The sequence below is a fragment of the Thamnophis sirtalis genome, unplaced genomic scaffold, assembly GCF_051295495.1.
Source record: "Thamnophis sirtalis isolate CommonGarterSnake01/CBP01778 unplaced genomic scaffold, rThaSir2_p1.2 scaffold_5, whole genome shotgun sequence".
In the NCBI taxonomy this organism is placed as follows: Eukaryota; Metazoa; Chordata; class Lepidosauria; order Squamata; family Natricidae; genus Thamnophis; species Thamnophis sirtalis.
Window position 1 is genome coordinate 119554400 of NW_028261385.1, and position 23975 is coordinate 119578374.

General features: G+C 39.3%; 1 protein-coding gene across 1 annotated transcript in view; it reads left to right on the top strand.

Moving 5' to 3' along the window:
* The window catches only part of PKHD1 (PKHD1 ciliary IPT domain containing fibrocystin/polyductin), a 180127-nt gene that overhangs the window by 49714 nt on the left and 106438 nt on the right, over window positions 1-23975 (top strand). Inside the window, 1 exon segment of the mRNA XM_087717043.1 lies at window positions 4221-4409. Coding sequence (XP_087573169.1) covers window positions 4221-4409 — 189 coding nt within the window.

Genomic DNA, 23975 nt, shown 5'->3' on the forward strand with positions numbered 1-23975 from the left:
GTCCAGAATGCAGCCGCGCGAGCGATTGTGGGTGCGCCTCGATTCACCCACGTAACACCTATCCTCCGCGAGCTGCACTGGCTGCCTGTTGATCTCCGGGTACGCTTCAAGGTGCTAGTTGTCACCTACAAAGCCCTTCATGGTATTGGACCTGGATACTTGAGAGACCGCCCACTGCCAATTACCTCCACTAGACCAATTAGATCCCACAGACTAGGCCTCCTCCGAATTCCATCAGCCGGCCAGTGTCGACTGGCGACTACCCGGAGGAGAGCCTTCTCTGTGGCTGCTCCGACCCTCTGGAACGAACTCCCCGTGGAGATTCATACCCTCTCCACCCTCCAGGCCTTCCGCATAGCCCTTAAAACCTGGCTGTTCCGACAGGCCTGGGGCTAAAGACTCATTGCCCCACTCGAATGGTATGACTGTTGTGTATGGTTTTATGTTTTTTTTGTTATTTGTTTGTATCTCCCCTCCCTTGAGTTGTGAGCCGCCCTGAGTCCCCTCAGGGAAAAGGGCGGCATATAAATAAATTAAAACTAAACTAAACTAAAACTAAAACTAAGTCCAGGTATAAAGGAAATGTGGATTACATTAAAACGAAAACTATACATTAAGGATTAACGTTATATATTATATAATTTTTAGAATGCTGACAAAAAGAGATACAAAGGAAAGATGAGAGCCTCATCAACTTAATGTCAAAGTCTTCTTGGAAGCTTTTGGGGGGAAAATGCTTACAAGCCCTGAATGAAAATTTAGATAAAAGTCTTGATGATGTAACAACAGTCATAAATCAACTTAAAGATGATACTCAAGTACAGGTAACAGCAGCTAAATCAGAGTTGCAATTGGGTAGATTGGAAGTCAATTTGTTGCTGACAGAATTGAAGGAGAATGCGCTTTGAGAATTGCAGGCTCTTTGGAGAAGGCTGAAAGGGGCATGGATTTAAAAGGCTTAGTGATGGCCATATGGATTAGTGATGAATTGGACTTTCTCAAGAAAACTGATGGAGATTGTGGATTATATTTATTCTATTCAATCAAAGATGAGATGTTGGTGGTTCAACTTGCACAAAAAACTTCTGAACAACAAGTGCTGTGGAGATATTCACAACAGAGAACTATGATTTTGGCGAATGAAATGCAATTGTTGGGAAAGATCCCAGCTATAATTTTAAGGAAAAAACTTTATTATTAGTAATCAGTCAAAAATATTTGCTCTTAGAAAGATCAGAGATAATGACTGCAATGATTTCTGGTAGATTAGAAGCCATTGGGTACTTGCTGTGTGTGAAATACAGTAATAGATTGTTAACAGTGGCCTTTTAACTTTAGTTTTCTTGTTGGATTTATTTGTTAACTGTTTTTTTTTACAGTAAATAGAGGGTAGGTCAAATTACCTGGAAGGTAGAGCTGTAGTTTATCAACTGTAGACCTTAGTTATGCAAATTATATATATATTCTTAAATATACTGTATATATATCAGTATTCAACTGGAGAGACAATATATGTATATATTTTAATGCATATTTTTGTCTATAGTTTTTGCTTTGTTTGTTGCCATTTCCCCCTTTTTCTGTTGAAATTTGTGTTTTAATTTTGGAAATACAATAAAAAATTATTAAGTTTCAATAACTTCTGAAAGGTAAGGGTAGCAGTGAAAGAGTTAAGGGCGTGACAGCCCAGGGACAAAAAATGTGGTTCTCCCCTTCCTTTGATGTCCTAAGCACTGTGCTTACTTTGCTTAATGTGTTCAATCCAGGACTGGTCAATGTGGCAAATAGTTCAATTGGGATAGACAATTTTTGACGTGGCCTTCTTGTGCCTTTCAGGAACACCATACCATGAAACTCATCACATTGCTATTGTAAATCATCACCAAGGGAATCAGAAAAATGAGACTCTGTCTATATTTCTCTAATTGTTGATGTCCCCTCACCTCCCCAACCTTTTTCAACATCTATAGCGGTTCTTTGTACTTTGACATATTCTGCAGAAGAGAATGGCGAAGACTGCAAAGCAGCTGGTACAGCATTGATCCAGTGTGACATCCAAATTGAAGCAAATGCTGATGTTGTTACAGCAGCCACCCAATTTCTATTCTTTTGTGATGATTTGGCTTATTCCTCATTAAGGTCTAACAAGACCTCTATCAACTCATCCCACGTCCATTTTTCTGGCCTCCTTCTCAGGTTAGATATAGCTTTTTTTCTAACTCTAGCTGGCAGCTTACACATTTCTTTCAAAATACATAGCGCCTGGTCCAAAGCAAAATCTACAGAATACTGCAAGGGGGGAGGGGGAGATTAGGGATTATAAAATACAGGTACACCAAAAATTTACTTTATCTCAATTATGTTGATTTACTGCATGAAAAATGCTGTATCAGCAATTTTATGAAGCATTGATCTTGCAAGCAGACTCATTGTGGATTTAAGGCAGAGATAGATCACCAGTGGCCCTTCAAATGTTGGACTTCAACTTTCATGATACTCCATCACTGCTAAGGCTCATGGCAACTAAACCATATTTGGAAAGCAGTATGTTACCAATTCCTGGTTTTAAGCTACAAATCCCTGTCCCACCTGATTAACAAGGCACCAGTTTCTTAATAGCATCCATTGGTCTGATGTTCAGGGAAGTGGCTACATTATTGAAAGGCAATGACATTCAGCTTGTAATTGTGCAATGCTCTATGTTTTGAACTGCAATCTGATATACAATAATTAAGGTGTACTTGACACCTCCTATGGAGTAAACTGTAATCTGGGTTTTCTGCCATGCTGAAATCTTAATACTGATACTTTTTTTTTTGGCAATTTCTTTACAATTTCCAAAATTGTCCACACACACCACTCTTTTCCCCTGATGAATTTGTTTATAAGCATATCTAACTTGATTGGGATTAATTTATTAGTAAAACAAAAAACGAATGGCCTGAATTAGATAGCAAATGATGTCTTGTCTTGATGTCTGTAATGATTTGGGTACCCAGGATACAGGCCAGATTTTTAGTACATTTCCTGCTAATTCTTGAGGTGTTAAGATTTCAAAAAGAGTAGCAAAAAGTGAGAATGTAACAGTCCTGTGGCCAGCTTGCAGAGTGATTTAATAAACAGTTTTATTAGCTCCTCTGATGACTGAGACAATAATTATTGCTGAAGGCAACATTGCAACTATTCTCTTTTTTGTAGATACAAACATGGCTTGTGGGGATGGGGATTCATCTTTTCATAGTGACATCTTAAGTCACAGGAGTGAAAAGAAGTTGGCAACTCTAATGTGGAAATGCTTCCCTGGTTTTGGTGATGACAGGAAAGGCCAAACTTTCAGCACCAAAGTTCTGACTGCCTTTCACACAGTCTTAAGGATGAGTAAACCTGAAATTTGTTAAGGCATTTGGAACACATACTAATCATTGTTCGGTATATAGACATAGATATTAGAATCTTAAACGCTCCCCACTCTAGTAGGCAGCTGTCAACAAGCAGAGCTAATTAAGAATGACCCTTTATTTGTTTTCCCCCTGATTATTATGAGTATCTTTCACTCCATCTACCACTTCCTAATGTGAATAGAGATTGTATAGAAAGGGGCTCCACTAAACTAACTGGCACATATATCGAATCTGCTTAGCCTGGGCTGTTAAGTAAGTTTAATTAATTTACTAAGTTAATGTTCCAGAGCTAGCATGAAAGCATCATTGCTATCAGCTGGGTAGCAGGAATTGGAACCCTAAATGAGCTCATTTTTTCACAGTTGGAATTAGGGACCAGTTAGCCAGTTATATGGTTTTCCAATTTCTGCACTTGCCCTAAGGGAGTTGCAAGTTATTCATTCCCCAGGATTAAGTGTGAGTAAGAAAAAATAGCTACTTGGGATTTACTTCCATCTTTGACTCAAGCAGTGTCTATTCTCTTTAGTTTTCTGCCCTAGATGTGAATGTGTATGTTTGTTATTTTGAGAGGCTGGCAGTACAGCATCTCTAAGAAATGTTTCCTATGTGTATTTTTTTGTTGGAAAGGTTTGCAGATAAAGGTGTGTGTGTGTGTGTATGTGTGTGTGTGTAGTGGGGGGGGGGAAGCAAAACAAACAATAAAAGAATGGAAACAAAATTACAGAAATTTGCAAAGTTTGACAAATGGTGGTCTGGAGTTGCCACAAGCTAATGGCTTGCGATGATTAATAAGAGTAAAAATAATTGCATTTCATTAAGATTGATGACACCCCATTTAACCTCCCTTCTCGTTTCAGCCCTAAAGTGGAAAGAGATGAAGTTCTCATCTATAATAGCTCCTGTAACATTACCATGGAAACTGAGGCAGAGATGGAGTGTGAGGGACCTAATCAGCCAATTACCGCCAAGATTACTGAGATATGGAAAATCTGGGGCCAGAACACTCAGGTATAATCAAATCTTTTTTATAGACTGATTCAAACAGCTTAAAATTAAATTTGTAATATTGTGTACATTTAAGTGAAAAAAATAAATAAACCTTAGGCCAGGCAGAGGCAATATATAATTTTAAATGCTTTCCAACTGAATAGCCGATCTAATGCACAGCAAAGGAACTAATTCTTAACTACGGTTAACCACACTTTAATAAATATGAATGAGGCCTGCTGTATTTAATTGCTTTCTGTTGTCTCTCTATTTTTGCAAGCTCCTTTCTTATAAATGATGCTTCTTCCTGCCTCTGTTGCTGCAATCAGAGATCACAATCACAGATTTTTTTCCCCTGAGTTATTATGGTCTCTTCTCATGTTCTTCAGGCAATGGGCTATTAGCTAGTTGAAACAGGAAGATGATAAGCTTTATTGGAATATGGACTAGCAGTTAGATACTTCACGCATACTGCCAGATTTTTTAAAAAAGAAATCAATGTTGCCTCTTCAGTCCTTATGAAAGAATTAAAATAATTGAAACTATTTCTAAGTTGTGTTATTTTGAATAACATGGAGTTAATCAATTGACGTGTCATTCCTATATTCCATTAATATCTGTAAGAAATATAAATATTGCTTATACTTCTCTGTCTTTCTTCCCTTTGGTCCATATTTGGATTGCTCACTGTAGGAAATCTATGTGTACACACATATATATTGTGTAACATTCAAGTGATTTTTTTAAAAAAAAAATCAATTTTTGTCCAAAAAACTGGTAGTTTCTGTGCTATTCAGACAAGTTCAAGGCAAGGGCCAAAAATAAATTCATGCAAATGGTATACTTATGTCTACTGGATGCATTTAAATTCTAGTAAGTATAATTAATACCCAATGAAGTCCTTCTTTTTCCTCAATTCAGCCTGTGTATACACTACTTAAGATTTCCTCAGTTGGGAGACATGTAATCTGCCAAGAGTCATTGCATTGCAGTGTGTAACAAATTGAATAAGTAAATAAAAATAAATAAACATTTTTAGTGTAAATTTGGGTAGATGGGGAAAATGACAAGAAAATCTGCTTGCATAGTTTTCAGTTTAAGTAGATTTTTTTTTCTTCGTGGAGGCAGCTCATGAACTTAGCCTTTTCATTATAGAGGTCTTTGCAGTTTAGCAGTAATTCCTTTTACCTTTTATCTTCTGGAAATGATAGGTAGAAAATGGTTTCAGGGTTAGGAGATGAGAAAATAGTTTGGGGATGATCCTTTAAAATTAAAACATCATTTAAATACATGAATTTGTGGAAATGATAGGAGACTAAAACTTTAACTTGGCACAGGGACTGTAAGTTGGTCCTTTTTACATAGAGCCTGTGGGAGACATTTAATTAGCACCAGTCATACCAAGAATGAATGAATATAGAATTTGATTTCTTTACATTTTCCTGGCTTATATATAAGTCTTGATCTGGCCATGTGCTACTTATTGTCATTCTTTTCTTTAATTAATATTGTGAGAAGGGAATTCTGGGACAGCCAAGCATCTACTGTTTCATATTTTTGATCTCTCTTCTCATCCATTACTATACATTTTCCTGAAGTCCTGGAACCAAATTCAGAATGAAAGACAAGACAGACAAGATGGATTTTTTGGTGGGATGGGAACTTTTCTTCACAAACTTAATGAAGTAAGAAGGGTCTATCGAGTCCAAACTCCTGTTCTCTGTAGGAATATAACTGAAAGGAGTCATGACTGACAGATGTCCTTTCTTTGCTTGATCACACTACATGAATGGGAGCCCACTGCCTCTCTGAGGGATTAGTTCCAGTGTTCTACTTTTAAGTGGCTTTACTCTTAAAAGTCCCCCTCCCCCACCCATAGTATTCAACTGGTTTCCACCTTTCCATCTTTTGGATTAAGGTCTGAAATGAGGGAGGTACTGTGATAACCATCTAGCAGCTTTTGCACAAGTAAACAATCAACATGTCTATTTGCTATTGTATCCGAGAAGGCACACCATGCTTGGGGGCAAAAGTGCAATCAAGAGTTCCATTTCTATTTGCCACAAAAGAGTCTGGGCAGCATTAAATAGATGGGGCTGCTCTTATTTGTATTGCGCGGTTGATGTGAATGATCTAGGAAAGACATATTTGTGAAGAAGATAATTAAACTGTAAGATTGTGTAGCTGTCTTCACAACTATATATTACTGGAATGCTTGTTTCCTTAGTGATGCAAATGGTTGCCAAGTCTGTCACCTTACATATTTGAGGGACTGGAAATGCTGACCGTTTCACACTGAGAAATGCAGTTGGAAACAATTCATGTGACTCATGTGAGTGTAAAGATAAGGTTTATATTTCTAACAATGGTTTGGGAATGAGGCAATAAAATGGAGCATATTACTTCAGACTACAATTTAATTGTTAAAATCATGAGTTATGGTTTATATAATTAACAGAAATGTTATCTGTGGAATTGGAAATAATGATTTGGGTTCTCTGTAAATTTTGGTAATCTAACAGGAGTAGGAATAGATAGCTTTGTATCCTGGGAAGAAGCATATAGAGAATAATTTCATGCACAGAGAATTTACTACAATCATTGAAACATTTTCATTGTCATGTTGCAAAGAGTTCCACATAGAATACATGCATACAAAGAAATTATAGTCTGAAGTTGTGAATTTGGGATTTAAATTTCCTGCTGATTACCTTTAATGGATGAGCACCACCAATTTCATTCTGAAGAAGAATAAATATCTATTCTCTCTCCCCCATCAATGGTTATCTTTATTCCACTTTCCTTATGTTTTTAATATCTGTGGACATTTTTGCAATAGCACTCAGACTTATATACTGCTTTACAGTGCTTTACAGCCCTCTCTAAGTAGTTTACAGAGTCAGCTTATTGCTCCCAACAATGTGGGTCCTCCTTTTACTGACCTTGGAAAGATAGAAGGCTGAGTCAATCTTTAGCTGGTAGGACACGAACTATCAAATTTCTGGCAGTCGGCAGTCAACAGAATTAGCCTGCAATATGCATTTTAACCACTGTGCCACTAAAGCTCATGATTTTAACAACTAAACTGTAGTCTGAAGTAATATACATTTTATTGCCTCATTCCCAAACCATTCTGTTAGAAATATAATGATTTTGTATTTTGTATATTTGCTGTTGATCATATTGATCAAATTACATAGCAAATGTATGTGTTTGTATAGAGGTGTGTGCGCACACACACACACACACACACACACACACACAGATCAGCTATTTTGTTTAGCTCACAGAGTTAGTTCTTGTTTTTTTGGAGATGAAAACTGTATTTAGTTCCTGCTGCCATTTTCTTGTTACACTACATGCAGCCTTTCTGTTGTAAAGAACTATGAATTGCAGAATCTTGAGTGTGTCAACTGAAGCCCAAGTAGCATGTATGTGTTGAGGAGGAGCAGATAGGTCAGATAAGTGGTTTCAATTTTACTTGACAGCCCCTTGCTAAGATTTATGGCACTGTGCAATATATGCATGCTTCTACATAAAGGCTTTAATCATGTCATGCAAACTGCCCTTCCCTTCCCACTGGAAATAATGGTGCCAGTCAGAAAAAAAATGCATTAATGGCCTCTTGTATGTTGGGTTACAGTAATGGTGCTATTAGCAAGAGGTACAAAATGTCAGAGAAGTAATGGGACTTCACCTTTTTCCTTATACGTGGACATCTCTAAGGAATTTAGACAGTTCTGCATGCATTGGTTCAAAAAATGTCTTATCAGTTGGCATCTAACTTTGTTGGCATTAGCAAAATAAATTCATGTTGACACATACTTGATAGTTTTGGGAAATTCTGATATTGAGAAAATGATATGTCAACGTTTCACCATTCTTCCTTCATGAGAAAGCAAGTGATCTTTTACTTTCACAAGTAGCAATTCATTAAACCCCATTCAAAAGATCTTTCTTTCCTTCCTCTGCTTCAAATTATGTACTATAATTATTTATATAATTCTTGAGAATGGTAAGTCTACTTAATTTTACTTTTTTCTTGGTAAAAGTATATGAAGTAGAATTTCATAGGCTTACTAATGTAATATGCAATATGTATACTGTATAATATATAGTATGTAAGTATGCACAGTTGCAAACCTATTATAATGAATATACTTTTTTAAGAACTGAGAACCGAGAACAGACTGTCCTTATATTTCTGGACATTATTTTGCTTTAATGGCATTTTCCAGATTCTACTACTTTGTTTTGACCAAGCAAAACCCATATTTGCATGTTAGATGCTGCCTGCAGAACAAATGAACATATAGCTAAATAATAGTCTCTGGCTTTCCTCTGAAGTGTTAACTGTGGAGCTGTGGTGGCACAGTAGTTAGAATGCAGTATTGCAGGCTACTTCTGCTATCTGCCAACTGCCAGCAATTTGGCAGATCAATTGTTACCAGCTCAAGGTTGACTCAGCCTTCCATTCTTCTGAGGTTGGTAAAATGAGGAGTCAGATTGGTGAGGGAATTATGCTAGCTCTGTAAACCACTCAGAGATGGCTGTAAAGCACTGTGAAGCGGTATATAAGTTTAAGTGCTATTGCTATTGCATCTTGATATTGATATTGCACTGATATTCCATCTGGGTGAATAATCATTTGATTTCTGTGATTTGCACTGTGGATTAAATGAGTGAAATAGTTTGATGAAATATTATCAGCAAATGTTGGACTGTGGATTTGGGGAAAGATGAAAGGGCAGCTTGTTGGAAACTGGGTAATGAATTAAACTGGATGGAACACAGCTTGTTGGAAACTGGGTAATGAATTAAACTGGATGGAACACAGTTGACTGTAGTAAGACTTTCTGTTTGTAAAGGCTTTTGATAGACACAATTGTAGAAATTATGTTGTAAAATCAGAAATTGGTTAAGAAAGTAATGTATGGGGGCTTCTTGGCTTCTGTTGGCTATACCATCACATGATGACCAAAGGATGAGGACAGCAATGCATTATCACTCATATGTTAAATATTTTGCATATCTTTCATACATAATATTGTACATATAATAAATAATAAATATAAGAAAAAAATTGAGAAGAACTTAACAGCATTTCCTGAGCATTTGTTCCGCAGGCCTTTCCTGTTACTGCCATACAAAACTTATGACTCATCCTTGATGAGAACTGGTTTATTAGAATCCATTTAATATTGATTTTGACTTTGGGACATGACTTTCCCAGATCTGACAGATTTCCAAATCCAACCCTTGACGTGTCAACCTTTTCCTTCTCTTCCCTCCAAGTGTTCCCAGCAATGTTTTCTTCTTTGTTATTTGGCAAGTGACCTTCTGCTAGGATGGCAGGAGAGGGAGGAAGCACCAGTGAGCAACTTGCACTTCTAGGCATGTACTAGTAAAGACTGAAGTGGGAATCTGATTGCTTTCTCTGCAGTAGCTGCCATACATCTTACTCTGGGGAAGATAAAATCTAAAGGCACAAGCATTCATTTTCTCTCTTCCTGTATAAGACTTAAAGCTATTCTTCCTGCTGTTTCTTAATTTTTTCCTTGCAAGTTCACTTTTTGTAAGATGAACTTATTGAGCATTAAATAGGTTTGAATTGTGTTATTGCCTCTTTGCCTACTTTTTCAAATCACTTCAACATTTTTAAGTTAGAAGATTTAAGCATCAAAAAACTGAATTCCCCTCTTGACTCAACTTTCAAAGGTTTAGTCTCATGTATCTAATATCACACCTACTCACTAACTCCTCTCCAACCATTAATATTAATTTCTTAATATTTCTTAATTTCTTATAGTATTACTCTAAGTATGGTTGATTGTGCTTTAAGCATTCTTTCTCCTGCCATTACATATTGAGGGACTTTTTGCTGGACATTTTGGACATTGGACATGGAGGGGACATATTCATGTTTTGATGAGTTTTTATTTAGTAGTTCAATATAATGGCTACCCATCCCAAATGAATTATTCTAACAGCTCATTGTGTTCAAAAATACAAATAACAGAAAGGCAAGAACAAAACAAAACACATCAAAGAGCAGCCATGGTGAAAATAATTCTATCAAGAACAATTAACACAAGCAATTTATGGACTCAACTCCACCTCTTTCCATCAGCCCCAGTGGCAGAACCAAGTGTTTAAGGATTTACAGAAGCCTGACAGATCAGGATCAATCTGATTTCCAGGAACATGATGTTCTAAAGCATGAGTGCCACAACAGAAAAGGCTCTCTTCCGGGTTTCTATCAGATAACACTCCTTAATAGAACAAATCACTTTATAGGCCATAACCAGCCCCTTCAACTGAACCCAGAAGCTCTCTGGCAACCTATGGAGCTCATGGAGCAAAGATGTAATGTGCACCAAATGAGGAGAAGACATAACTGCTTGTGCTGTTACTTTCTGCACTGGGTGGTCTTAAAGGGCAGCAGATCTGAAGTGCAGAGGGCATTGCAGTAGCCCATTCAGGAAATGACTAGAGCAGGGGTGACAAACTGGCACCCCATGGGTGGGATGCATCACACGCAGGCCATGCCCATCCCAGCTCCGCAAAGGCAAAAAAAATATGTCATGATGCATCACATGACACGATTGAGTTTGACACCTGTAGACTAAAGCATAGGTGGGGCCTCAGGTTCTACGAACTGGTACAAGTGAAGAACAAAAAGCTACGTAAAGATCCCTCTGGTAATAGCTGCCAACTTTTCTTCCAACAAAAGTCATGTATCACCCCCCGCCCTCCCTGGACTGTATGTGCTGGTTCTGTTTGGGAAAATATGACTCTATCCAGAATTAAATATGAAAAATTCCTGAAATCAGGAAGCTGTAGCAATAGCAATAGCACTTAGACTTATATACCACTTCATAATCCTTTATAGCCCTCTCTAAGTGGTTTACAGAGTTAGCATATTGCCCCCAACAATCTGTGTCCTCGTTTTATCAACCTCAGAAGAACAGAAGGCTGAGATAGTCTTGAGCTGGTCAGGATTAAACTCCTGGCTGTGGAAAGAGTTAGCCTGCAATACTGCATTCTACCATGGGTCCTTTAAGCTGTAATACCTAAAATTATTCAGATTTGTTAGGGTTGAACTAAAATCTGTTCTTTCCCATCTAAACCCTCACAGTCTCCAAGAGAGAATGTCCACAGCATTGCCTGGGCAGATAGAAATGGAGCTGTAGAGCTGGGTATCATCAGCATATTGCTGATACCTTACTCCATGCCATTGAATAACTATACCCAGGGGCTTCATGTAGATCTTAAACACCAAGAGAAGAGAGAACTGAGATCCCACAAAGCAGGGAGCTAGGAGCTGAAACTCTTTTCCCCTATCAAGGCTGACAGGAACTTATCCTAGAGAAAGGGAAAAAATCCCCTCAGCATAAAATAGTACCATCCATTATTATAATACCGTTACTTATGGCATCCTTCTGGATTCAGAAGATAGAATAAGTAACAGTATTGAAAGCCACTAAGCGGTCAAGAAAAACAAGGATGAATGCACTGCTCCAATCCCACTCCTATCAGAGCTCATACCCAAACTTAAATATATTGTTTTGGTCCCATGCCCTGGTTTGAATCTGACTAAAAGGGATCCAGGTAATCCATTTCCTCCAGGATTCTCTGGAGCACCTGCACAACCATCTTCTACACAACTTTCTCCAGGAAGAGAAAGTTGGAAACTGGACCAAAATTTCTAGTATTCTAAGGTTTAGTGATAGCCTCTTGAGGAGGGGAAGAACCACTGCCTCTTTAACAAACAGCAGGACTAAGAGAAATTAATCACCCCAAATGTCACCATCAGGGAGGCCTTGACCACTCAGGCCCTGGGTAACCAAGAAAGGCTCATGGCTGTCATGCTGGCCATGAACTCTTGAGATTTCTCTGATCCCACTTCTAGAGAAGGCAGACTAAAGTTCCCCAGGACCATGTCTGGTCCCACACTCTTTATTTCCAGGCTTCCCAGCTTCAACTCTCACAGATAAGTTTTTCTCACATGAAAAATACAATCTTAATGTAAATCTAGCCATGTGATACCTGTTCCCTGATTCCCTGCTCTTGGTTTTGGTCTATTAATTAATTCATTGCAAAGGACACTCCCACACTGCAGGCTAAGCTGCTGGTCAGAGCTGTCTTTTTAAAACCAACTTTAGATATTCCAGTGGACATTGCAATGAGTTGGCAACAAGACTAGACTGGTGCTCAGATCTGAAAATGATCGTTTTAAAATCTGTTTGGTCATTCTTCTGCTGTGCGTCCTTTCCATCCACCCAAGGAAGACAAACTTGTCTGGATGCTTCCTCATCAGACTGGTCTATCTGTGACAGTATTCTCCTTTTAGGGATTGTTCCTTCTTCACCTAGATTCTTCCTTGTTATAAAGTTTCTCTGAACTTTTCTTTTGCTTTCTCACATGTTTGTGAGAAACTTCTCTTTCCTCACATTATCTCTTTTAGCACAATCCCTCCCTCCTTCCTTCCCTTCCCCTTCCATATCACTGTGTGGTAAAATAAAGTAAAGCAACAGAAACATATTGCTCCTCCATTCTTTCCATTCCTACCAAAGTTGTAAACAAATTTTGTAACAAGGAAGAAATGGAAGTTCAGCTTCACAGAAACAAGGAAGCGGTCTCTTCCTTTATTATAATTTAAGGGTATTTTTAAGGGAAGAGAAACAAGATTTACAGCACTGAGAGACAGGAGTTGAAAATCAAAAGTCATTTTAGTCATTTATTTGACATTTATAGGCCGCCCTTTTCCCTGAGGGGACTCAGGGCGGCTTACAATTTGTAGGAAGGGAGTGCAAGACAAAACACAAAAAGAAAATGTGAAATATAATAAAATAAAACAATAAAACACAACATTCATTCAGCATTCGGGTGGGGCGAGATTAGGGTCTTATCCCCAGGCCTGATGGGATAGCCAGATCTTGAGGGCTGTGTGGAAGGTCTGGACGGTGGTGAGGGTACGAATCTCCACGTGGAGATCGTTCCAAAGCGTCGGAGCTGCTACCGAGAAGGCTCTCCTCCGCGTAGTCGCCAGTCGGCACTGACTGGCGGATGGAATTCGGAGGAGGCCTACTCTATGCGATCTGATGGGACGAAGGGAGGTAATCGGCAGAAGGCGGTCTCTCAAATAGTCCACTACCATGGAGGGCTTTATGGAGGGCTTTATGAATGGTAAGTAGCACCTTGAAGCGCACCCGGAGATCAACAGGTAGCCAGCGCAGCTCACGGAGGATCGGTGTTATGTGGGCGAACCGTGGTGCGCCCACGATCACTCGCGCGGCCGCATTCTGGACTAGCTGAAGTCGCCGGATGCTCTTCAAGGGCAGCCCCATGTAGAGCACATTGCAGTATTCCAGCCTAGAGATCACAAGGGCTCGAGTGACTGTTGTGAGGGCCTCCCGATTCAGGTAGGGCTGCAACTGGCGTACCAGGCGAACCTGGGCAAATGCCCCCCTGGTCACAGCTGACAAATGATGGTCAAAAGTCAGCTGTGGGTCCAGGAGGACTCCCAAGTTGCGGACCCTATCTGAGGGGTGTAAATTTTGACCCCCCAGCCTGAGTGATGGAACGCTGGCCAAATTGTTGGGAGGGAAACACAACAGCCACTCGGTCTTGTCCGGGTTGAGTACCAGTTTGTTAGCTCTCATCCAGTTCTTAACAGCCTCAAGACCCCGGTTCATCATGTCCACCGCTTCATTGAGTTGGCACGGGGCGGACAGATACAACTGTGTGTCGTCCGCGTATTGATGGTATTTTATCCCGTGCCTCCGAATGATCTCGCCCAGCGGTTTCATGTATATGTTAAATAGTAGGGGGGATAAGACCGAGCCCTGCGGCACCCCATAAGTAAGGGGCCTCGGGGACGATCTCTGCCCCCCCACCAACACCGACTGCGACCTGTCCGAGAGGTAGGAGGAGAACCACTGCAAAACAGTGCCTCCCACTCCCACCTCCCGCAGTCGTCGCAGAAGGATACCATGGTCGATGGTATCGAAAGCCGCTGAGAGGTCAAGGAGAACCAGGATGGACTCATGGCCTCCATCTCTGGCTCCAGAGATCATCGGTCAATGCGACCAAAGCGGTTTCTGTGCTGTAACCGGGCCTGAAGCCGGACTGGAAGGGGTCAAGGTAACTAGCTTCCTCCAAGGTACGCTGAAGCTGGAAGGCCACCACCTTCTCAACAACCTTCCCAACAAAGGGAAGGTTGGAGACTGGACGGTAGTTATTAAGAACGGCTGGATCCAAGGATGGTTTCTTCAGGAGGGGTCTCACCACCGCCGCTTTAAGTGCGGTGGGGAAGTGCCCCTCCCGAAGGGAGGCGGTGACGACCACATGGATCCAGCCTCGTGTCACCTCACTGCTGTTGGCAACCAGCCAGGAGGGACACGGGTCCAGTATACAGGTGGAGGCACTCACAGCTCGCATAGCCTTGTCCACATCCCCAGAGGCAACATCCTGAAACTCAACCCAGAGATGGTCTGCCAAGTTATCCCCCTGTGTCTCGGCTGGACCTGCAGGGGTGGAGTCCAAGTCCGACCGAAACCGAGCAACTTTGTCCGCCAAGAACTGGACATACTCCTCAGCCTTACCCTGTAAGGGGTCCCCTGCCTCCCTCCTATTTAGGAGGGAGCGGGTTATCCTAAACAGGGCGGCTGGGCGGGACTCGGCGGACGCAACCAAGGTGGCAATATGTGTTCTTTTAGTTGTCCTTAATGCCCTGATATATTCCTTGGTGCATGCTGTCAAAAGTGCTCGGTTCGATTCGGACCTATCGGACCTCCACAAGTGCTCTAGGCGTCTCCTCCGGCGCTTCATCTCCCGGAGCTCCTCGGTGAACCAAGGAGGCCTCCGGGATCCGCCGACCCGGAGGGGCCGTAGTGGCGCAATCCGGTCAAGAGACTCTGATGCTGCCGAGTGCCAGGCAGCAACCAGAGTCTCCGCCGAACTGTGGGCGAGAGTATCAGGAATAACCCCAAGCTCCGTCTGGAACCTCAAGGGGTCCATAAGTCGCTTGGGGCAGAACCACCTGGTTGGTTCCTCCTCCCTACGGTGGGGGTTTGGCCTCCGGAAGTCTAGCCTCAGTAGGCAGTGGTCTGACCACGACAGGGGTATGATCTCATTACCCCTCAGACCAAGATCACAAGTCCACTGCTCCGAGAGGAATACGAGGTCGAGTATGTGACCCGCTGAGTGGGTTGGGCCTCGAATTACCTGGGTCAAGCCCATGGCTGTCATGGAGGCCATGAACTCCTGCGCTCCATCAGAGTGTTCACCGAGCGAAGGCAAATTGAAGTCCCCCAGAACCATGAGCCTAGGGAACTCAATTGCTAGCTCGGCTACCGACTCGAGGAGCGAGGGGAGGGCTGCTGCAACGCAGTTGGGAGGCAGGTACGTTAGCAGCAGACCCACTTGACCCTTGAGGTCCAACTTCACCAGTAGGGACTGGTGGCATGCTAAGCAGACACTGAAACAATACTCACTGCAACATAGAGCTGAGGTGGCGCAGTGGTTAAATGCAGCACTGCAGGCTACTTCAGCTGACTGCAGTTCTGCAGTTCGGCTGTTCAAATCTCACCGGCTCAAGGTTGACTCAGCCTTCCATCCTTCCGAGGTGGGTAAAATGAGGACCCGGATTGTTGGGGGCAATATGCTGACTCTGTAAACCGCTTAGAGAGGGCTGAAAGCCCTATGAAGCGGTATATAAGTCTAACTGCTATTGCTATTGCTATGTCATGGCTTGAATTGGGAATGAATACCTTGGGGTGAGATACTTCTTTAGCCATTGTTGGCTCAACCACAAGATTTTGTATCTACAAGCACAGCAGCCCAGGAGCAAATGACTGACCAGGGCCATGATCAGCCCTGGAGGGAAGGAGATGCCAGGCACTGCAGACAACCAGAACTGGGTCTGCCTTCAGATTGGAACAAAGTGTGACAGACTCTTCACTCTGTAGAGCAAAGAAGACTCTGGTTGGAAAACATGGATGCAGGGTGAATTTGCAATGGGCAGGGAGTAGAAGGATATTGTCCTTTCCTGTGTTCTGAGAATGATGTTGATCTATGCTGTGAAGGGCCAACTGGAAAATGCAGATCTGCCCATTATCAATGTTCTAGAGCAGAGCTGGCTGGGGGATTCTGGGAGTTGACGTCCACAGGACTTAAAGTCGCCAAGGTTGAGAAACACTGTTCTAGAGTCCAAAACATTTGGCTGCTTTCTGTTGAAAAGTAATTTATTTTGTGGTTAGAATTTGGTCCAATTCAAATTCATATGAGCAAAAATATATTTTATCAATTTCTGGTAATCTTTTTGCTCCCAATAGAATTAGGTGAGCATCCCTTTGAAAAATAGAATCAAACTTTTTTTTAAAAAAATCCTGACAGGACAAGCTGCTATATATAAAAAGTCAGCAAATCCTGCTCTTCCTTGCAATGATGTTATTTAGCCTGGTAATGAAACATCTTCAAGAGAACCACCAAGCTTAAAGAACTAAGAATCCAACAATTTTATTTTACTTTTATTTTTAACCATCAAACTAGTCAATACAAAATGTGATATATCTATACTGACAATGTGCTTGGATATTAAAGTGAAACAAAGAAGATCCAGAAAGTTATATCATAAACAAAGTACGTAGATGTTTCTTGCCCTGCATCCAAACTAACACCAATAATGGTCCATATATTGGCAAAGCGCACATTTCAGAATTCAGTATTGCAAACTGCATGTGACATTATATGATAATAGTTTTATTCCCCAGTCTCAGTCCCAGAATCCATAAGTTTTTATATCTTGATAATTCATAATATAAGAAGATCATGCACACTGATCATGCACTCTTTACACAGAGTATTTTGTCTAAAGTCATATTTAAAATTTTGTGGTAATAGTAGGAAAATCTCAAATCAATCAAACCTCCTACTATTAAATTGTTTTGTTATAGAAAATCAGTTAGTAACATTTATTGACAAATATCTTGATAGAACATATGAGAAAATCTTTAGTTACTAGATTGTCACACTTTTTTTGGAGGGGTTATTCTCACTCCACCTAATTTTACAGTTTTTCCATTAATACTGGTAACAGGGACCTAGCATTCTATAGCCACTGAATTTGCTTAATTGTCACTAACCTCTGTTCTTTTCCTCTATAAAGTCCCCCCCCCCCAATTCTTTAAATCTTAAAGTTCCCCTGAGAATGCCAATATCTGCTTGCTTCTCAAGAGACCAATTTTAGCTACTTATTTCATCATGGCAATTCAGCACCTGAGTTTGTCATTAATGCAGGATCATGATTAATGTATGCATAATTAAATTGTGTGTAAAAGCACAAACCACTGAGAATTCCTTTTCAAATCCCTTACATGTTCACTGTACCATGTAATTAACATGAGGAACCTATGTTTCTGTACATAATGCAGTTTAACCTACAAAAATGCTGATTACCTGTCCCATAAGTCCTAATTAGCTTTGACTAGATGCTACCGTAAATACTATGATTACACAGCAAAGTAATTGAAAAGTTATATTGCTCAATTTCTATCTTTTCAATATCTAGTAAAATGTCAACTATCAAGATATTATAAGGTGTTGTATAAAATATGTTGACCATATAGGAGAGTTACATTATCTCCTAGACTTAAGAAATGTTTGGGTCAGACTTAAATCACCATGGACTATTATAATCAATTATTATTCCAGTTTATTGGTTTGAATCTAATCATAATATAAAATGATTTAATAGAAATACTGGACTCCTATTTCAATCTGGGACCACTGGGTCAAGCAATATTTCCAGGCAGATTCAATGTACAGGCAATATAGATACAAGACAAGCTACTAGAAGCAAATCTACACTCACCAGCACTGGTGATGTTGCCTAGTTGGGTAATGAAACACTTGCAAGCATACAAGCTAGCTCAGAGAGCACCAAGGACATCTCATATGAACCCTGACCTACATAAATTCTCTTCTTTTGGAGCAATTGCATGAAGCTACTGAAGGAAAAACAAAGTAAGTGTTTATTTTTGATGTGGATTACACTGAGTGGATTTCTATTAGGGAATATACAGGCTAGTGAGCCCAGATAGGTGAAACTAAGCTGAATGTAAACATTTGAACTGACCAATTTATAGATTGCATATATGATTGTTTCTTTGTCCCATAACAATAGTGATAATTTCTGTAACATCCATTAGTGTCCAAGTTATTTATTCTGAAATTTCATCTTAACTTTTTTCTTGATTACCTATTTCATCTTAGCTTCCATAGGAGGAGTTGTAGAGAACTCTGGAGCCTACTCATTTAGCTGTTCTAATAAATGGTGATGAACTGGAATTTTAGATTTTGCCTTTTCTCTCTTTCATCATTTTATTTTCTCTATTTTCTCTTTCTCTTTTTTTAAACATTCAACTTGATAGCCAGCTATAGTTGTGTTGAAACTCTAGTATTTATTTTATTTTAAAGATAACCTAGTTTATCTTCAGTGGCCCTACTGCTTTCAATGAAAATCAAAGTGGTAAAACCTAATTATAATAACTTCAGGGTAAAGAATGGTCCAGGTCCTCTTTATGTAGGTATCTATTATTAATAATGACAGTAATCAGCACTATCTGGGATTAAAATGGAATCACCTCTATACATAAAGTAATTATCAATATTTGCATAAATTAAGAAAAAAATAAAAGATTCACTGGAGATCAAAACGAGCAAGAGGGATTGCTGAGTTACTGTTGGGCATTTGAGACTGGGAAGAGAAATGGAAAAACAGAACAGACAGGAGATAGCTTGGCTATCCTAGAAAGAGCATTGACTGATTAGTTGGAATTCACAATTTCATTACAGTAATGTCCCAAAGGTGCTTTTACAAGAGGCAACTGGACTTTCTGGTTTTTCTTCTTCAGTTCTTTGGTGAGAAGTGAAATGTTTTCAAAGAAAAACCAGAGGGTCCAGTTGCCTCTTGAAAAAGCACCTTTGGGACAACCATGACCTGGATGACTGAGAATCTCCATATCCTTTCATCACTGAAAGTGCCAATAATGCTAATAATAACAATAACTTCAACATCAGATATTGTATTCTACCTTCCATGCTGAAAATGTAATGCAAAGTTTGATAATTGAGTTAGCAGTCCATATGTTTCCTGTTAATTCTAATATACAAGACAGTAATTGTGGAGAACATACCTCCCTTAATACCTGTGTTTTACAAACCACTATGATGCTCCAAGTCTTTTACTCCATACCATTGCCATTGTTTACATGCAGGTGGGTGAGTATTAGGTGATGAGCATGTGAGAATTCAAGGTATCAAAGCCATCCCCTTTCCCCCTTTCAGGAAACATGTTAATATACACACTTACTGTTTTTTTTAGCTTAGATATAGTTTGGCTGGTTGCTGCTAATTACTCTATGCTGAGGCAGATTTCTGTTTTATTTCTATGTCTGTAACACCTGGCAAGTGGTTATTTACTTTCATTACCTCAATATTTCTGTAGCAGAGAGAATGTAACTATACAGATTCATCATTCCTTCCCCTCTTGATTATCTTGCAGATTTTTCTTAAATCTTGCTATCCAATTTCTCTATTTTCTTGGTAACTTGATTTAAAAATTAAATAAAAATGATACCGGAATGCCTCCCCCTTAAGAACATTAAGGCCCGTGCAATTTATCTGCAGCAAGAACAAAAGTCTCGGGTTAAGGGCAGATATTGTTAGCATTTCCAAGAGATGTGACTTCTGCAAGGTTGTTAAAACTGTGGAAGGAAAGCTAACATGGCTACCTCAGTATCCACAGGCAATGTGAGGAGATAAATGGTTGACCCTGGCCTATGTCAGGTTAGGATTGATGCCACTATCAGCTCCAGTGCCTTTCCAATGATTTTTCTTTTTTAAAAAAACACCTCTCTGATAGAGTGTGCTATCTAGTTACTGCCATGAGGGCAATAGCCTGCGGTGGAGTTGGGTAGGGGAAGGGAAGGAAAGAGAAGGAAAGAAGAGAAGATGGGGAAGAAGGTCAATTTAAGAGGACACTCTTTGTGAGATTAAATGGGGAAAGAGCCTTGCTTTAAAAAGGAATTTAGGAAATAAATAAATAAACAATTAATAAATAAATAAGAAAATAGCTCCTACGTATAAGGACAGACCACACAAAATATGCTACTCCTCTCTTCCCCCATACAGTAGAAGATGCACAAGGTTAAGCCTTGGGCAAAACTGAACAACCCAGCACTGTTAACAAGTTGTAAAACATTGCATGAGAGAGAATGATAATGTCATCTTTGTTTAAAGTCTGTGACATTTAAATTATCTCAATATTTCTCACAAATTTCTAAAACATTCTCAAGATTCAGAATCTATACATTCTTTGTTTTATAAAATGATAGGATCTTGAGCTTGTCTCATTTCTTGGGGCCTTAAACTTCACTCCTCACCAGATGAAAAGTCCAAAATTTCCAGCTCCTTAATGCATGCCTTCCTTTAGTCTTGAAAAACTGCTTCCGAATATTCCATAATCACCCATAGTTTGCTAAAGTGTTAATTAGCACGTGGGTGAGTAAAATGAAAGATTCTTATCAACCTATGCCATAGCTCCTACTAGTACTTCATGAAAACTTTTTGTGTGCATTTAAAAGTGAATTATATACTTTATGTTTTGACTGGTGCATATTTTAAACAATTGCTGCTTTGTCCCTTTTGAAACTCTAATCTGTAAAGAGGGTGCCACTCCTGAAAAAAGAAGTCAGATATAAAATTGCAGCAAAAAGCCAAAATAATTTATATTACTGGTCTTGTTAATCGAATGGAAGTACACGTAGTCTTGATTTATGGCCAGATTGGGAGTGGAATGTCAGCTGTAAGTTGAGGGGCCCACATGATCAGACCCTGTTTTATGACCATTTTTACAGTGGCTGTTAAGCATATGGTCATAAGTGCAAATCCTAGAAAAGAATGTCAGAAACCAGCAAAAATATCGCAAATTATGGTCATATGAACACAGGGTGCTGTAATTAGTCACAAATGTGAACTGGTTCTCAAGCGGCTGAAATGCAGTCATGTGCACATGGATGGGTAGCACAACATTTTGCAATGACACACAGTAAAATTAAACTACCTATAAACATTGCTACTGTTAGAGCAAGTTATGTTTCAGTGATATAACTTTATTCAACTAAATTGAATGAAAGGGAGTAAATCTGAATACTAAGATGTAATTTCTGTTGCTTCCAGTTTAAATGTATCAAACATAGAGAAAGCTCTATTTCTAGATGAACAATTAGGAAATTTGCGGGGTAGCAGCAGGGTAGCCTCAATAATAGCTATCATATCCAAAATTGTTTCTTTGGGGACTCAGTTCTTCATCTGTTTTGTTTTGTTTTGTTGGAAAGTTATCCTTTTTATAATAAAAAGTCCTTTGATGCACATTGATCCCTTGTTTATCTCTCATTCCACCTTTAAAACATGCTATAATAATAATGACAACAACAACAACAACAGAATAACAGAGTTATTCTGAGTCTGTCCCACCTCTCACCCAAGCAGGAGACCTTACATCATTTCTGACAAATGGCAGTCCAGTCTCTTCTTGAAAGCTTCCAGTGATAAAGCTCCCACAACGTCTGAAGGAAAGCTGTTCCATTGGTTGATTGTTCTCACTGTCAGAAATTTTTTCCTTATTTCTAGGTTGAATCTCTCCTTGACTAGTTTCTATCCATTATTCCTTGTCTGGCCTTCAGGTGCCTTGGAAAATAGCTTGACCCCTTCCTCTCTGTGGCAGCCCCTCAAATATTGGAACACTGCTATTATGTCTCCCCTGGTCCTTCTCTTCACTAGACTAGCCACGCCCAGTTCCTGTAACCGTTCTTCATATGTTTTAGCCTCCAGTCTACTAATGATCCTTGTTGCTCTTCTCTTTCTACAACATCTTTTTTTATAGTGTGGTGACCAAAACGGGATGCAGCATTCTAGGTGTGGTCTTACTAATGCTTTATAGAGTGATATTAGTACCTCAAGTGATCTTGATTGAATCCCTCTGTTAATGCAACCTAGGATAGTATTGGCTTTTCTAGATAGCTTATGTAAGTTGTACTTGTTTTGAGGGACTCATTTTAATTTCCTATATTGATGCTTCCAGACTGAACTGCATTATGCCTGCTTTTAAACCTGTGTACCTGTTCAGGAAAGATGCTGTAACCAGGCCACCATATTCTATAGTAACGATATATATATACAGATAGGCTAAAGAAAGCATATTGTTTTTGTGTTAGAAGTGAACAGGTAAGGTGATGGAAATTGAGTGGTCAGACACTCATGGTTGTTGGTGTTGTGCATCTGTGCATCTGTTTTGCATTGATGGAAAATGAGAAACTAGGCTAAATAATCTAAATACTGAAAAGGTTTGATGCAGTGTGATATTATTTTACTTGATGTTATTGTCAATCTATTCCACTTGTTTATGTTTATGCTATAATAAGCATGATATAGCATTGCTATCTGATTAAATAAATTTTAGTAGATGGCAGAATTCTTTTTTAATGAAGAGCTCATACATGCATACTTTAATTATCTGTTCATATTATATTTGAGCCTACCTCTCCAATATACTAAACAAAAAACCCTACATTTAGAAAATGGAAGCATTAGAGAATTAACATTTTTGTTGAAAAGATTTATATAAACATTCATAAACTTATCTATTATCCTCAATTACTCTAAAGTTAATTGAAGGAGAGGATAGACTTTGACTACCAGTTTTTTTCCACTTTCATGTACTGTAATATTTATTGATGAGCATATAAAATGTTAGGGAAGCCATCATAAGACAGAATATGAAGAACAATCATGTATAATAATTGCAAGTAGAGTCTTCTATGCTCTTCCTTATCAGGTTTGAGTTTACATAGGTCTTTGGCTTGCCACAATCTTCCCGAAGAAACATTCCTCTTCTATATACCTAGTTTATTGTAACTGGTACTTTGAAGATTTTTTTGAAGCTGTATTTGGTTCAAGTGCAACAGTTGACTTGTGAGAACTACTATACATTAAAAAATTCTTCCATGGACTCTGCATTTGTTACTAGAAGGTTCTGGATACAATTCAACCAACAATTCAAGGTGTTGGTTTTGATCTATATGGCTTAAAACTAGGTATGCATCTATCTAGTTAGTAATATAGAGTTTAGTAATAGAGGCTAATACAGAGCTTAACCACTACAATATTACCTCTTTGAAATGTGCATATTGTGATGGGATACTGATACTCTTACATTTGCAAGACATGACCTTGAGTTGCAGAAGTTCTATATGTATTTTAGAACCTTCCTGTACAATGAGTTGAGATTTTGTTCCCTGTAATGTTGATAATAATATCTATAGTTTCAATAAATTGCTCAGATCAGCCAACTTGGGAGAAAAGTTTCCTATGATTTGAACCAATAAACATTGTGTTCCTGGCAAGAATAACATGGACAGCAGAGAAGGAAACTAAGAAATGTAAAATTGTGAGACAGACAACCAAAGATGCTACAAACAATAATGATTTGAACTAACCAGCCATATCTGTTTTTATGGGTCC